We start from the raw sequence: 16,270 nt of genomic DNA, 5'->3' as shown, positions 1-16,270 counted from the left end.
GTACCAAAAATAAATAAGATACATAAGAACCAGTCTAATTTTGGACCTACCTTGAGGCAGTAACGTAATAAGATGATGTGCCCGCACTTGCGGCGTAGGCAACAACAACGGCCAGGCCGCAGCCAAAGCCCTTCTCGCTGCCGTCGCCGCTCCCGCCCCGGCACGTCCTTCCACTAACGCCACCAACGCCGTATGGACACCATTACACCACGACCTAGCTTCGCCTTCTAACTCCTCGGGTTCGGGGCCGCGGGAACATTGCCACGCTTGCACCTTTGAATTTAGAACGCGCACCGAGGTTAGTTATAAAAATAAAAGAGGAATTTATTGCTGGCTGGTGAATTTTAAAACTTTTAGAATAGACACTTTATAGGTTAGTTAGAGTGTCATAAGATGGGTTCATAAGAGGAGTACATAAGGGTGTTCATAAGATGAGTATATAAGAGGAGTACACAAGTACATAAAAGGAGTACATAAGAGGAGTATATAAAAGAAGTACATATGAGAGTTCATAAGAGGAGTACACAAAAGGAGTAGGTATATAAAAGGAGTACATAAGGGGAGTACATAAGAGGAGTGCATAAGGGGCGGACATAAAAGGAGTAAATAAGAGGAGTATATAAGAAAGTAGATAAAAGGAGTAGATAAAATGAATACATAAGAGGAGTACCTAAGAAAAGTACATAAGAGGAGTAGGTTCGATAACAAAACAAAAGAGGAATTTATTGTTGGCTGTGAATTTTAAAACTTTTGACAATGAGGTCGGATAAAAACAGGTGGAGTTGTTGTTGCACTTACTTGAAGTCTCAGTAGATTTAAACAGGAAATGGCCATACATTCCACCTCTTTTATAGTGGCTGAGCTGCTTTGTTCGACTACTATCCTCAACAATCTCTCCAAAAGTCTATAAAAGAACAAAATTATTAACATCAAAGTAAAAATAATAAAGCAAAAAATAGATAATGTATTTTGTACTCACTTGAAAGTGCTATCAGATAAATCAATAACAAAAGGCATAGAGGAAGGCAGATCTCTAGGACTTTCCTCACTCCAGACTAGAATTTGAGCAGGCCCACTGGACACACCTAAAAACAAAGTTAATCTACGAAAAGCTACGGAAGCCACAAAAAATAACAACGGATGTTCCATCACTTCACATCCCTTGTTTCAAAGTAAACCTTACTTCAAACTTAAGGTTGAAAATTGTACGAAATTTCCTCGAAATAAATAGAATACTACTTACCATTAGCTTTAAACGACGGGTTGAGTACTTGTAAGAGCTGTGGCACGGGTCGTGTTATCTGTGCTCGTTCGTGCGTACCCCAAGCGTACAGAGCGCCCTCTGCCGTCAAAGCGATACCGTGTGTAGCTCCCAAGGATAGATCCACTACTCTTACTCCTAAAATAGTCAATAAAAAACTCATTTAGATTGCAGTTCAAGAAAAAATTTACAGGGTGTCTTACGGCCGTCCAATATTTTATCTATCTATCTGTCTGCCAGCTAAATAGATTATTGGGAACGGACGATGGTTAGTACATTACCTTGCAGAGCGTCCAGCAACTTTGGGATCTTCACATTTTCGAGGTTACCATGTCCTAGTCGGTAGCTCTCTCCTTTACCCCAAGTGTATACTTGGCCACTGTTAAAAAAGAAAAAAAATACAATTAATTACTGTATAGCTCAATTTTTTAAATATCGAACTCTTATTTTTTTTTTAATAAAAAAACAAATGACGAAAACTTACGCATCAGTAAGAGCAGCATGCCAGTGCTCGCCAGTATAAACGCGAGTGATCCTCAACACGGACAGTGACGTCAGAGTCCGCGGCACTCCGGCTTCGGTATCACCAAATACTTGCACCGCACCCTCCCATGTACAGCAAAGAGTTTGAGCTTCACCCCAACCTGGTTATTGGAAGAAATACTCAATTATTCAGTTTTTATTAGAATCCCATATCAATACAAATATGAGCAGTTTCTTGACTATATTCGGTATTGATATCATGACAACAAAAACGTTGACATTTTTCATGTTCACTAAACAATAGGTATGTTAGTGGACCTAATTATATTGTTACTAATTTGCTAGCTGACAATTATATTCTGGCCAGAAGTGTGTGTATGTATTTCATCCTAAATAGGCATCACATCAATTAGAAGAAGCAACGTATATAAACTGTCAAATAATTAACCAAACAATACTTGCAAAGTTACTTACCCAAAGCTACATCGATGACTCGTTCAATATTATGAGCGTTGAAAGAGACAGGTTGCGGCGTCAGACAGTTCTCAATAGTTCCGTGACCCAGACGTCCTTGAGTGCCTCGGCCCCACGTGTATAGAGCTCCTCGAGATGTTATTACCGCACTGAAAATGTGTAACGGCCGTGAGATAGTGAACAAATTAACAATAAGTAATTTTTTAAGGCGATGAAGATACATACGAAGAGTGAGAAAAGAACCAGCGAATTTATTAGGGTAACTGTGACTTGTGAAAAACAAGGGAGGAAAGATTAATTATCGCGGTTGACAGCAGATTATCTGGTTTATATACTTTACCAATACGATTAAACGAATTTAAGGCGAGTTACACCATTTAACTCTAACGATAACCGGACCATTATCGGGTATCAAGAAGCTGATTTGAGCAATGGGCGGTGGCGATATTCTACTATTTATGGTTTGGATATCTTTATAGTTAAACAGTGCAACCGGATTTTTAATGAACTTAATGCAATACTATTATCTTCAATGATATTATAAATAAAAAGAGATTATCTTGCATACCTACAAGCAGCCCCCGCAGCTACCCTCACGACCTCATGATGGGCTAAATGGTGTAGATGCGAGGGGGCATCTCTTGGTGCTGTGTCACCATGACCGAGTCGCCCGTCATCACCCGCCCCCCATGACCAAGCCCCACCACAGGACGAACAACATAGGTAGTGACGACCGGCAGGGTGGCACGATACTTGGGTTATTGTTTTGCTTTCGAGACCTACGACAAAAGACAAAGGAGATTGGAATTTGTTTTTTTACGATGGCAAAAATCATCAAATGAATCCGCTCCCGCTGTGGGTGTGTGCTGTAAGCTGTGAGAGAGTGTCAGACTTTTACTGACTAAAAATAATTGTGTTCCCTAGTACATCAGGTATGTAGGGCCACGGTATCTCTTTCGAACAATCCCGCAGCCACTGAAATACACAGCTCACGGGGATGTGATATGACATAGTAAATTGAAATGCAAAGGTTCTTTTGTGTGTTGATGTCGAATTACCTGGCCGCCATGATACATCAGACATAAGCAGTACGCATTTATGCACACATATAAATAGAAGACGATAAAAACAGGGTAGTGAAGAATGATGTTGTAGACGAGTGTCATTGTAATTTGCCGAAAATTTAGTAAGTAACTAGATCCTGACAAAATGGGCTAGGAGCTTCACGGCTTTATTTACACAAAGATAGTCGAACAAACAAATAAATGAATAATATCTATTGACAAATAATAATTTTGTTTACCTGGAACTAGCTGCGGTGTCATGGTATCATACGGCAGAGTATAAACAGCGCCATCATGTGTCAATAACAACGCTAGTTTCTCAGCGCACGATATTTGTTGAATCCTTAGCGTTCCTAGATGTAGCGGTCCCACACCAACTGAAACTACTTCTTGAGCTGATTCTGTACACTACAAGAGTAAATAACATTAATTATAGACTCCAACAAAATTACAAGTACTCTGTAAGGAGGGAATTATACTTACAGTAACAAATCCTTTCAAAGGAGGAAGTAAAGGCGCTCCTAGCCTGTCTAGATGACACAATAAGGCAATACCAGCCTTTCGAACTCCCATCAATCCATCACCGCTTGGAATGTTTAGCTCTCTAAAATTATACAAAGATATTTATAGTACATCGTTATTTTTAATTAAAATAGCAAGTAAAGAATATAGACAACTCATACTTACTTGAGGAAGTTTTCAGTAAGGTTAGCTTCAGTAGTTGGTTCACTGTTTAGAATAGGATTTGGAGCTGTCACTTTTGCCATACGTCTTAGAAATGGTCCCAAAGGCGCAGTGCATTCTTCTAGTACGATCCTAAAATAAGAAATGAATAATGGTTTACATGTGAGTCTTATTACAAGGACATAAGGTTCAAATTCATTTGATCCAAAACATTTTCATATAGTAAGCAGTAGTTCTAGAAATTAGGCTTACCTATTATCCGGTTGTCGCTTCTGACGTGGAGGTAAAGTGACTAGAACATCTGCGGCCTTTAGAAGGGAGGGTAATTCGGCTCTTCTTGCGCATAACTCCACCCACACACATAAGGATGTCCGCCAATCACCGAGCGGGACATTACAGCCTACTTCCCTGTGGAGATATGAATGAAACTCATTAAATTACAATGTTACTGTGAATACAGGCAGAAGCGCAGAGATAAAGAGCTTGCAATACGGTGCGCATTATTAAGCACAATCTCTGTCCAACACTGGTACTAACATTCGCTTATGAAGGATTTAGATTACTGATAAATTACTATTAAATACTTACCCAATCACAACCTGATGTAGAAACTTAGCAGCGCTATCAACAACTTCGGCCCATATTTTCTGAGAGCGCGGCGCCTGAGTGGCTCCAGTGCCAGCGAACAATCCCGCATCAGGTAACGCCCGTACCGCATCGAGAGCGTCTCGGAGCAATGCGGAACATACGTCCGCATCTTCCCCGCATCGCCACGCGCGACGGACTAAGGATAAAGCTAAGCGAAGAGCGGCGCGAGCACCAACGCGAGCAAGTCCGATGGCACTGGAAATGGGGAACAATCTATACTAATATTATAAAGCTGAAGAGTTTGTTTGTTTGAACGCGCTAATCTCAGGCACTACTGGTTCGATTTGAAAAATTCTTTCAGAGTTAGATAGCCCATTTATCGAGGAAGACTATAGGCTATATACCATCATGCTAAGCGGGATACACGGGAGCGGAGCAGTAACCAAAGATGCGGTAAAACCGCTGGGGACAGCTAGTTATTTAAATAACAATAAATTGGGACATCAATCTTAAAAGAATCATAATCTTAAAGCATCTGCATTATCTTATCTTCATACTGTCAGTCTTAAAAATCTTATAACTAGTCTGATTCAAAGCATGGAGTGTAGGTAAAAACGAATGTTTAATGAATAACCATGTAAAGAATTTGCAAAACAATATAGTTAATTAATGACCTCACACGCCATGACTTTTATTTACATAACAAACATTTGGAATGTTAAACTGGATAGCGCAGTTTACATTGTTGGGTGAAACCTTATAAATAAAACAAACTGTGTGTCGTTGACTCACTAATTTATGCACAAACATTTTGCAAACGTTTATGAAATGCATTGACCTGCATACAGTGCACATTCATACTACATTTGCTGACACCTGAGTATAAAAAGATTTAAAATTTGAAAAAAGAAGTTCTATACTGTTCTTTACCAAAAAGGATATTCAACCTCTTTTGTTGATTCTCTATGATTACCTTTCTGAGTCATCAGTAAGTTCCTCACTCTCTTCTTGGGCTTCAGTACTGCCTTCCCCGGTTTTGTTCAGAGCACCAACAACATTGCTCAAAGCCCTGTTACTGACTGCATGGGGAGGCTTCTTGTCTAGTCTTACTCTTTTAACTTCTTTGTTCTGACTTTGATCTCTGAAAATAAATCAGTTCATTGTAATTCAAACTCTACTGCTTAGGAATAAACTACATATTCTATTAGATATTCTATAGTCTGTTTTTTAATCTCGTAGACTAAATTGACACTTGCAAAATGTCAAACTTTCTAATAATTTTGCTAGCTCTGTGGTGCAGTGTTGTACTTACGATACCGGTTCGTTGAATTGTAACTTTTTATCTATAATAGACGAATTTAATATTCATTCAAAGTTTTATATTTAAAATTCACGTACGTACACATGGCTGTGCGACGTGCTACAAACTGCCAGGGATATCTGACCACGCAAAGCCATGCGTAATCATCAAGGATAAGCCCATTATTTCAGGATGACTTATTGTAAAAAGTTACGATTCAACGAACCGGTATCGTAAGTACAACACTGCACCACAGAGCTAGCAAAATTATTAGAAAGTTTGACATTTTGCAAGTGTCAATTTAGTCTACGAGATTAAAAAACAGACTATAGATATTAGATATTCTTATTATTAGATATTCTATTATTAGATATTCTATTATGAAGTGATTAGTTATCAATACCTAATAACAGCTACAAGATGTCTGTTGCACAACACAATGAGTCGACGGATTTGAGATATGAATGGACATGTAACGGCTGTGTTAATAGCTCTCACTCGCTGCTCCCACACCAGAGCTTCCATTAGGCTTTGAAGACATTCTGGACCTAAATAATAAGAAGATTGTTACTAAAAAGTTTTGCTAAGAAATGTTTATGAACTTAAATAAATCAATATGAATATAAACAAAGGAATAATTGGTTAATTAATATGGTATACAAAGAATTAGAACCTGGGTCTTGTTTCCACTTGAGATCATCAATAATCTGATGTGATGGTGGTGGTGCCACCTGCTTGGATTGTAAAGAGATTCTGAGTTCCTCCTCTGCTGAAAGTATGCTGCATGGTGGGCAGGCACAACCCGAGTGTGGCCCACAAAGACCATCACAACAGGTGCACGTCAATATCTATGTAAACAAAACAGTATTTTTGTACAACATATAAAAATAAAATTCCTAAGATAAATATTTACTTAATTATTGAAAAGTAATTATATCTTTTAAATAAAAAAAGGATTTTATTTACCAAAGAAAATATACTTACCCTCAGGCCGCAGTAATATTTTCCACTATCACCAAGTTTAGCAGTTATACCAGCACCATTCACGAGCCCATTTCCGGCGTCGAAATATATTTCCCTGTCTTGCACGAGGCTGTTAAACAAACTGCACAAACCATCAGGATTATGTAGTGCTTCCTGTAAATCAGGATTTAACCATTTTGCATCCAAATGCTGTTGTGGACGAAATATGAAATCGTCCTGATCGTCAGGGACAGACATTTTCGCAACCGGTGCCTCGAACACCTTCAAACACCCATTTTAAGTTTAAGACAAAACTGTTTTATGAAATCTTTACAATTTCATTCGATCGCTCTTATATTTTCATTCTATAATAACGAGTAAAAAATTATTAAAATAATACATCGAAACAAGAATCGACAAATCAATCGGCCCGAAGAAAACTGTCAAAAGAATTTTGTTCCGTTTTTCTTGAGTCAGCTGAGTGTTTCTATTTAAAATGAATTTAATTTATTGGGCAATAGAAAAATGTTATTGCATCGCTCTGCTCCACAGTTGTTTATTATAATGATAAGGCGTAAAAGTACAATTATTTTATAGATGACTTCAATACAAAAAAGACCATTCTCTACTCCTTTGTTTTGATCAACCATGAAAATCGGAACGGAGCGATCTTCAGGGCGTCTTTTTGTTGCACTCGAAAACCAGATTAAAAATGTTAAATTAAAGTAGAGGTACGTATGGACTACGAATAATAGTGATAAGAAAGGAATGAAAATGTAATACTTATTTAATGCATTCATTTCCAAAAATATAATAAGATTTGTACTGTTAGTTGATCAAAAACAAGCAGTTAAAAAACTATCAAAGCGTGCCAGATCAGCAGGTATTTGAACATAACTCACAACTCAAATTGATTGTACAGATAAAAAATATTCTCGTCGGCTGTCGTGTTATTGTGCATTTGTGATGTGTGATACCTACGCAATAATTTAGTGAAATTAAAAGAACAATTGCCTTTGTATGGATTCTGTGTGGTTGGGCCAATGGATACCGATATTTTGATTGAAAGCAAGGACTGTTTATATGGTAATTTTAGTTTCCATTTCTCACGCTTTACTCCGGCTAATTTACAACAACAATGTGCTGCTAATTTTCTGTGAATCGTGTTATTGACCTCTCAAACGTATTTTGTGTACGCACGTGTCCTTGATTACGCTTTCGGTTTTAGTATAAACGTAATTAGCTATAGGAAAACAAAGATTTGTTAGAAGCATGTTTTTTACAAATTCCTTTTTTTATCGCGTTGGTAGTAAAGTCAAGAAAGTTTTTATATCGGGTTTTATCACTGCCGATAAGAACTGTCAATAGAATTTTATGGAAAATTAAACTTGGTTTTAGGTGAGGATTTTCTTGATCAGTTGTTATCAAATGACTACAAATGGTCGTCACTGTTGGACGCTACGGACGCGTCGCCGAGCGAGATCCTGGCTGATGCAGCACCAATCCTGGTGCCGCCCATATCACCGATCTTGAGTATAAAGTCGTCTACAAGTAGCAGTAACTCAGACTCAGGCAGTGAAGATGATTCTAAAAAGTAAGGCTTCAGTAATTTAATATTTTTCAAGCACTTTCACTTTCATTAAACCTGATATTTTTATGAAAAGCTTTATACTTTCACTTTTTCTTCTTTACTGTACTTATTTGCACTTAATAACAGAATTTATTCATAATTTAAATGTTCTACTAAATTCAAAATATTGATCTCAATTTGATTCACCATGGGTTACCTACTAACATTATTTTTGATTTTGTTTACTTCTAGCTCCAGCAGCACTTCTGCAAGACAGTCATCCCAATCCCCTTTTGATTGGACTTCAAATTTCAGTGAGGAACCTTCCAGTAACCTTAATCTGGAAGATATTGAACTGTTCCTTCAAAAAACTGGTACATATACCTTTTTATATCATACATTCTCATAAGATTCAGTTTTGAAAATACCAACATATTTTTTATCTGGATAAAATGTGACAGACTTTCTGGTACATTAATTTAAACTGATATTCATTCATCCGTAGAAAGCATATATCATACAAGATGTTATGTAATGTATCATGCATAGTAGCCATTAAGTTATTCACATGTATCACTTATGCAAAATATTGCATGTTATTTTGCATTAAGTTCATTATCTAGCTGACTGAACATGCATGCGATAACTACTTCGTAAGATTTAGAAGAGATTTTAATCTTTCTACACAGCTCCGAGCCCCGAAAACCCATCTTTACACAAACCACATATTAATGGAAAATCTCCTGAAAGAAATGGGCCAGTCATGGCTATTGAAAATGGTGTTATTAAGGTATTTATAAGCTAAGAAAAAATGTCTATTATTATATTACATACAAAATTATTCTAGTTTTGTGTAGCTTAATTGATAATGCATATAACTTTTAAATGAGTATCTAAGGTACAAATAAATAAGAATATAATTGTCTGTAATCTAATAAATAATATAATAAAATTTACTTTTATTTTAGGGCATTAAAATGGAGATTGAAGACTGTGATAGTGAACTAAGCAATACATTTTCCAAGTTACAAAGAGGTAAGTCTTTATTAAGATAAGGTATACTCAGCTGCATCTAGTTAGACTGAAAGTTGAACCCAACATAGTTGGGAAAAGGCTTGGGAGATAATGTTATGTATTAAATGTTACAATTTACAGTATCCTGTTTAATGTTGCGTGTGAATGTCTGTGCATGTGAATATGAAAACAATTGCATATGAGTTATTGTCGTAATAATGTACAGGTGCATTCACAACATGACCTTGCAACACAGCTATGTACATTTTTATATTTGAACAAACTGGCTCTATAAGACCATTTTACTGCTTAAAAACAATGTTTCAAAGAGATAAGGATTTTTGATGCTCATTTGGGCTGTGTATTTGTGGCTTTATAATCTTTTATCTCAATAATGCCAAAAGTGCTATTTTTAAATCATGTCTGTAATTGAAATTAGTAGTACTTTTTCATGTAACCAACACAAGCATAAATTGCTTACAACTGTTATCAGCTAATTCAATTTTCTTTTCAGGTAATGGTTACCAACAAAATTCATACTTCAAAGTGGTTAATGAAAACACGAATAATTCGCCAAATGATAAGCAAATAGTTGTGAATGGCCAGATTCAGTTGATAGTAGAACAAAAGAAAGTGCCCAGTATACTTAAGAGGAATTCCAATGTAGTTAGTAAGCCCAGTATTGTGATCCCGGCGGAGAGCACAAAGGGTGGGAAGATTGCCATATCGCCGCTGACTCAAACCAAATTTAATGGTGCCAAGGATATTCAACTGAAGGTATAAATATCCTTTCCAAATCCGAAAATCTGATTCAACTTTTGAAGTTCTTTGTTATAAATATATTTTTATTTAGAAGTGAAAAATAATTAGCTATCTTAAAAATAGTTTAATGTTTGAAATGAGATAATGTTGTATTAGTAACTAGCTTCTGCCAGCGGTTTCACCCGCATCCCGTGGAAACCTCTGCACGAACCCGGATAAAAAGTAGCCTATAGCCTTCCTCGATAAATGGGCTATCTAACATTGAAAGAATTTTTCAAATCGGACCAGTAGTTCCTGAGATTAGCGCGTTCAAACAAACAAACAAACTCTTCAGCTTTATAATATTAGTATAGATTTTAACTAACTTTCATATTTTAGGTTACCTCACCTAGAAGCAATGTAATAATCAACCATAAGCCGGTAGCACAAATGAATGGTGTAAAGCCACAGATAGTACAAAACCATGTGATACCTCAAAATCCAGATAATGAATGTCCAAAGAGTCCCACATTAGACCTCTCGAACTTCAGTGAAGCTGAAATCAGAGCTATTAAGAAACAACAGAGGATGATTAAAAATCGGTAAGAATTTCAAATATTATTACGTCATTAACATCAATCTTTTTATGGCCCCTTGTAGGGCAAGTTTCTCGTACAGAGAAGGAATTAAGATTGAATATCTATCACCATGCTTACTCAAGACGGATTGGCAATTTGAGTCATTGTAAGACCTGGTTTTCTTGCGATGTTGTCCTTCTATGTAACTCCTTAAAATGTTGTGTTCTAGCCTTAAATGTTTAAAATGCATGGTGTGTTGTCTACTCAAAAAAATAGCTAGCTAGACAGTAGTAAGACTACTAACATGCTAGATTTGCATTGCAAATGTATTTTTTTCCTTGACCTTTATCTAATCTTCATGCATTACTGCATACAAACTCGTTATATAACTTAGCAACAATACTAATCAAACAAGAACTGAATGGGCGTCGTAACTTTTTGTTTTATTTTACACGACTTTTCGTGACATCGTAATTTTATATTTTATTGCATAGACGTAAGGTTGATTTTGCAATAATTCGTACACTATATTGAATTATAAGGAATGTTGTTGCTTTTCTGTACCATGTTGTTATAGATTTCACGGTCAATCTTAATTAAGTACATGCGATATATCGATGCTAAATGAGGTTTAAATTTCTAGGGAATCAGCATGCCAGTCTCGACAGAAGAAGAAAGAGTATGTGTCTGCCTTAGAGCAGCAGTTACTTGAAGCACAACAAGAGATAGCGAGGTTGCGACTTGAGAATAAGCTGTTGAGAGACCAGATTGAAACTGGTGGGAGAAGTCGAAAGGTACAACTTTATTACCCAGTTTTTCTTATTATGAACAAAAACCCTCTCCTAAATTCCTGTCTGAAACAGTACAAGGGGCTTCTTACGAGCTTATACTTTTAGTAAAAATTCAGTAGATAGTGAAAGAGCTCAACCTGTTATACTCCTTAAATCATTTTTGATTAGCATCTGAACAGGAAAAAATATTTCATATTTAATTAAATTATTATTCTGTTTATTCAGTACACAGGTGTAACCTTGGTCCTGTTAACATACTTATTTAATATTGAAAAGTGAATAAATACAGATGTTTTATGTTTCCACAGATGCCTCGACTCGACGCCTCACTTCTGATACCTAAGAAGAATATAGCTGTTATATTTGCTATGGTCTTTATGGTATCACTCAATTGGAATGTTTTAGGGTAAGCTAGACATTTTTCCTGCTTTGTAAATAAGTACGTCATAGTTTTTTCCTCGAATTGCAAAAACATTAACTAACTTTTTCCGACATAATGGTCTCATTACGTATTTTACCGCTAATGATACCAATGGCCAATGAAAATAAAATGCTTTAAATTGTACTTGTGATTTTGTAACTAATACCTATGTATTTTTATTTTTGAAGGTGGAATGCAAAGCCTTTTGTCGGGCCCTCCACTCAACACGTAAGCTCAAGACATCTACTATGGTCAGAAGACGCCGCTGTAGATATTTCTAATGGTGTGTATATTTTACTACTCTTGAAGGTTACATATTATTACGCGATAGCAATCATTTTGACCGTCCTAGATCTGCATATAGAATATGCAAACAAAATTCAACCCTAAAGATGGGCAGTACAAGGCACATATTTGCGCTTGAAGTGAAGTCGTCTTGCATTCGTCATCTAATCTTTGCATTATTAATAGTAGTCTTAAACTTGACCTTTCAAAATTTAATTTACAAAAGTGAATCAAACTGCAATATTTTATATGTCTTCTACAATTTGAATAATAATTACAGATGACCTAAGCAACGGGACATACGTAACAGACTGTCAGAATGCTACAATGAAAACGACAGACTTCGTGAATATAAATCAGACTGAAAGTAAAAGGTTAGCGGGAGAATTAAACCGGTGGATCGGAGGCGGAAAGACGTTGAACTGGACTTACGATGTGCCGAGGAAAAAACGACAAGCTTATTTGAGTGAAGAGAAAATTACTGGTAAATCTATATAGAATCTATATAGAAGCTACCATAAAAATAAAGTTAATAATACGGTGAATATTTGCACAGGCATAACCAAGTGGCCAAGATCATCCACCAGCAGCTTGCTCTGCAATACAAACTTGTAGATCTTGAGGTACCGTACTACAGGTATGCGCCCGACCCAGTTCTCGAAAAGGACCATATCACGTTGTACTGGGATCGATCTATCGTCACTGACAGGACTATTTTAGCCAATAAGCCTGATATAGTGGTGATAGATCGATTAGCGCGCCGCGCGATGATAGTCGATGTCACCGTCCCGCATGACGAGAACCTCGTGAAACCTGAGAAAGAGAAACAAATAAAATATCTTGACTTAGCGCACGAGGTTGTCGCCATGTGGGATGTCGACACGGCTGTTATTGTGCCGATTGTCATTACGGCCAATGGTCTAATAGCCAAGAGCCTCGACGAACACCTCAGGAGGCTCTCGTTGGGCGGCTGGATCAAGGGACTGATTCAGAAGGCAGTACTCCTTGATACGGCACGTATTGTGAGGAGGTTTCTGTCTCTGGGACCCTAACCACCGGTACCTTGGACCCTGTGCCCGATATCGGTGGCAACCTATTTTTTATATTTTTAAATGTTTTTTATTTTTATATTTAATATTTAAAAATGTAAATAATATGTCTGAAAATAAATAAATGATAATAATAAAGTTAATAAGGATTGTTCTTTATTGAGTATTGCAAGAACTTTCAACGATATATCGTCTACAATTTCAACGTTTAAAGACCCACTTTAAACTATAGACAATTCTAAAGTATATTTTTATTTATTTTCAGGTGGCTTATTAGAAACCTACAGGTTATTCAATAAACTCCACCTAGACGGCAATCTAGTAGACTTCCCCAGTATAAGAAGCCAATCGAAAACTGTCAAAGACAAGTCACGTTTGCGGCGACTAAGGAGGAATAAAGAGATAGACTTTGCTGAAAATGCAGTCATAGACTACGAAACTCTTTATCGGAAGCCTATGAGGAAGAGTGTCAATGATTTTAATATGGATGACTTGGGTGAATGGAATGCCTTGCTTCAAGCACTACATAGGCGCGATGATACCTTCTATATAGTTGGGTTCGGGAAAGGCGAACATCTATTGCTCCCGGCTGTATCACATAATGTTACCAGGCCACCGAAAATGGCGCTCATTCTGCCAGCAAGGAGTGGTAATGGTAAGTTTGCTAAATAATATCTCTATGACTAGTGTGTTTATTCTTTTCGCATTCTATATAATATTTTATATTTGCAGATTCCGTGATGAATGACCATGTGACTCTTATGCAAATTGATTGCTCAGTCGTCAACACAACGCTAGTCAAGTTGAAATCGGATGCACTGCCCGAAAGTTTAAGAAAGCCACCTTCAAGTGAGCAGGAAGAGAAACAGGAAAACTCTACTACTTATTACAAAGCAAATAAGGAGAACATTGTTAGTAATCTCTTACAAAATTCTAGTAATATATCAAATAATAATAATTCTAAAAGTCAAAATGTGTCACATAAAGAAGTAGATGTAGGCAAAGACGATTCCTTTGCTCATTACTTGTTTTCGAAATACGAAAACACTAAAGAGGCGCCTATGAAAAGGCCGCGTAACAATAGCTATAGGAATGTAGAAAAACAAATTGTTAATAACAGTTTAAGTTCAACGTGATTGTTTAAGTACGTCCTGATTAGAATATGTATTGTGTTACCTGTCTTATTTGTTAATATCAATAACGTAATGATTAATTGTTATTGAACCTTCATCGTAACACCCTTAAATTAAGTTATCGAATGCGTCATAAAAAATAGAATATTCTAACACAAAAAATTACAAAAATTATAATTTTATAAATATCCAATTAGATTATCGATATTTTGGAATGGAAATATAACATCAGCTTACACTACCAGGCTGACTATTAGGTGTACTAAGAGATTTTCCATTATCAAAAATTGACTATGGGAAATGTAAAGGATGGATAGGGCGAGAAAAAATCATTTTCCTGCTTTGAGAGTAACTTGGGATTTGGTTCTCTAATTATTCCTTTGTTGACTCTTCCACAATTTGTATTCAAATAAGAATTTAGTACCTTTCATCATTTCCGTTAACTATTCATAAAAATATAGTTTAAGATATACTATGTAATCGATCTCAGTATGATATGTCGAAACAATATTTTGGTAGAAAAAGATATTCCTGAAAATTTACTGTAAATACAAAAAATATTTAGCTTAGTTTTGACAAACCTACTTATATTGAGCCAAATGTAATATAACGGCGTGGGCTGTGTGTAAGATATATTTTAAATAGGTTTGTTGTAAAATGCAATATTCCATTTAATTTTGGTTTATGAATTAATAAAATAAATTATATTTATAATTCAAGGCTAGTTAGTTTTGGCGACACGACTAATCGGAACTAGCAGCACTTTTGTTATGTACTCGCCAAGTTGAAATGAGTTAATATAATATTAGTATCTTTATACTTAAAAATATTGTATATTTAAAGAGGTACTTGTAATCAGTTGCTAGTATGGTTCACAATATAAATGACCCGAAATGCTGAAAATGTACTCAGCAATCATAATTAGCAAACCTTGCCTAACCAGCCTTGTCTGGCAGGAAAGGCAACTTGGGATATTTCATAATAATTTTGGGATTTTCAATTCTAGTTATCTTAATGCTGCTTCTAGGTTCTCGTTTTTTGTTGTTTTATATTTCCTGAATTTTAATCTAATGAGAAGTGTTTAAATACCGGTTGACTCTTTCTTACTTTTTAATCCATTAGGGACTATATTGTTGAGTCTGTTTTGTAACACTGAAGACACCTGTACTTTTGGTATGAGATTAGCTGTTAATTTCAAATGTTAATTATATTATTACGCGTTGGCATATTTATTAAAACTTATCACAAAATAACGACGTACTATGTACATTATTTTATCACTTGTTGTTTTTAATTCATATGTTGAGTTTATTTCACGGGATTTAATTTATTCACATGTTTTATGTTTTCAGTATATAACGCACTTTTTGTATTTAAAAATCGGACTGAGTATTGTTTTTTATTCCGTGAATCAATTACTCGGGTTACAATAAATTATATACATTTTTAACATTTGTATTTATTTCAATATTATACTTTTTATTACTCTATATTCTAAATAACTATATTTTAAATAACAATATTCTGAAATTCGATTCACAAACTGCGATGCATTGCATTGCATATGTAACACCCTTGGGAGTGCCTGTATAGTAGATTGGGGAAACTCAATTTCAGTTTTTACATAAAGCCCCCAGTACACGTTGGCCTGTGCTGGGCCAAGCTTTACAATGCACAAATGTAGGCCATGATCAAAATGGTGTTTACACATTGGCGCATGGCTCATTGCTGCCTTTCAAACCACTTGCCATGGACGTCGAGGTAGTTACGGCTGCGGCTGTTTATTTGTATACTACACTACTATATTTATACTATACTGTACTACTATATTTATTTATTGTTATACGTAACACAAAAGTGTACTATCCTTA

The 16,270-nt window shown here is 35.9% G+C and overlaps 2 protein-coding genes across 2 annotated transcripts in view; one reads left to right on the top strand and one right to left on the bottom strand.

Annotated features, from left to right (window-relative positions):
- Nucleotides 1-7,279, bottom strand: part of LOC110374456 (probable E3 ubiquitin-protein ligase HERC2) — a 50,857-nt gene extending 43,578 nt beyond the window's left edge. The window contains exons 1-17 of the mRNA XM_064034960.1: nucleotides 6,839-7,279; nucleotides 6,528-6,702; nucleotides 6,258-6,402; nucleotides 5,528-5,695; nucleotides 4,555-4,809; nucleotides 4,219-4,374; nucleotides 3,970-4,098; nucleotides 3,766-3,886; nucleotides 3,522-3,690; nucleotides 2,787-2,997; nucleotides 2,219-2,367; nucleotides 1,746-1,905; nucleotides 1,543-1,640; nucleotides 1,244-1,399; nucleotides 980-1,085; nucleotides 799-904; nucleotides 51-273 (exon numbers count right to left, since the gene is read on the bottom strand). Of these exons, the coding sequence (XP_063891030.1) occupies nucleotides 51-273; nucleotides 799-904; nucleotides 980-1,085; nucleotides 1,244-1,399; nucleotides 1,543-1,640; nucleotides 1,746-1,905; nucleotides 2,219-2,367; nucleotides 2,787-2,997; nucleotides 3,522-3,690; nucleotides 3,766-3,886; nucleotides 3,970-4,098; nucleotides 4,219-4,374; nucleotides 4,555-4,809; nucleotides 5,528-5,695; nucleotides 6,258-6,402; nucleotides 6,528-6,702; nucleotides 6,839-7,075 (2,764 nt within the window). The 5' untranslated portion in view covers nucleotides 7,076-7,279. The remainder of the gene's footprint in view (nucleotides 1-50; nucleotides 274-798; nucleotides 905-979; nucleotides 1,086-1,243; nucleotides 1,400-1,542; nucleotides 1,641-1,745; nucleotides 1,906-2,218; nucleotides 2,368-2,786; nucleotides 2,998-3,521; nucleotides 3,691-3,765; nucleotides 3,887-3,969; nucleotides 4,099-4,218; nucleotides 4,375-4,554; nucleotides 4,810-5,527; nucleotides 5,696-6,257; nucleotides 6,403-6,527; nucleotides 6,703-6,838) is intronic.
- Nucleotides 7,280-7,738: 459 nt separating this feature from the next.
- LOC110374455 (cyclic AMP-dependent transcription factor ATF-6 alpha) lies at nucleotides 7,739-15,849 on the top strand. The gene is made up of 13 exons (XM_049842460.2): nucleotides 7,739-7,903; nucleotides 8,216-8,411; nucleotides 8,640-8,761; nucleotides 9,077-9,177; nucleotides 9,356-9,422; nucleotides 9,916-10,178; nucleotides 10,542-10,744; nucleotides 11,364-11,514; nucleotides 11,820-11,917; nucleotides 12,121-12,215; nucleotides 12,498-12,701; nucleotides 13,532-13,921; nucleotides 13,999-15,849. The coding sequence occupies exons 1-13, from the start codon at nucleotides 7,861-7,863 to the stop codon at nucleotides 14,400-14,402; spliced, it is 2,337 nt and encodes a 778-aa protein (XP_049698417.2). The 5' UTR covers nucleotides 7,739-7,860; the 3' UTR covers nucleotides 14,403-15,849.
- The last annotated feature ends 421 nt before the right edge of the window (nucleotides 15,850-16,270 follow it).

This window comes from Helicoverpa armigera, chromosome 5 (assembly GCF_030705265.1).
Source record: "Helicoverpa armigera isolate CAAS_96S chromosome 5, ASM3070526v1, whole genome shotgun sequence".
Taxonomy (NCBI): Eukaryota; Metazoa; Arthropoda; class Insecta; order Lepidoptera; family Noctuidae; genus Helicoverpa; species Helicoverpa armigera.
The sequence above is the reverse complement of the archived record's forward strand: the minus strand, read 5'-3'. Positions and strand labels throughout refer to the sequence as shown.

Excerpts from the sequence above, each read along its gene's own strand:
- LOC110374455 (XM_049842460.2), top strand. The coding sequence starts at position 7,861 with ATGGATACCGATATTTTGATTGAAAGCAAGGACTGTTTATATG. Across the intron at positions 7,904-8,215 it reads AAGCAAGGACTGTTTATATG|GTGAGGATTTTCTTGATCAG; the intron begins GTAATTTTAGTT and ends ACTTGGTTTTAG. Across the intron at positions 11,918-12,120 it reads CTCAATTGGAATGTTTTAGG|GTGGAATGCAAAGCCTTTTG; the intron begins GTAAGCTAGACA and ends TTATTTTTGAAG.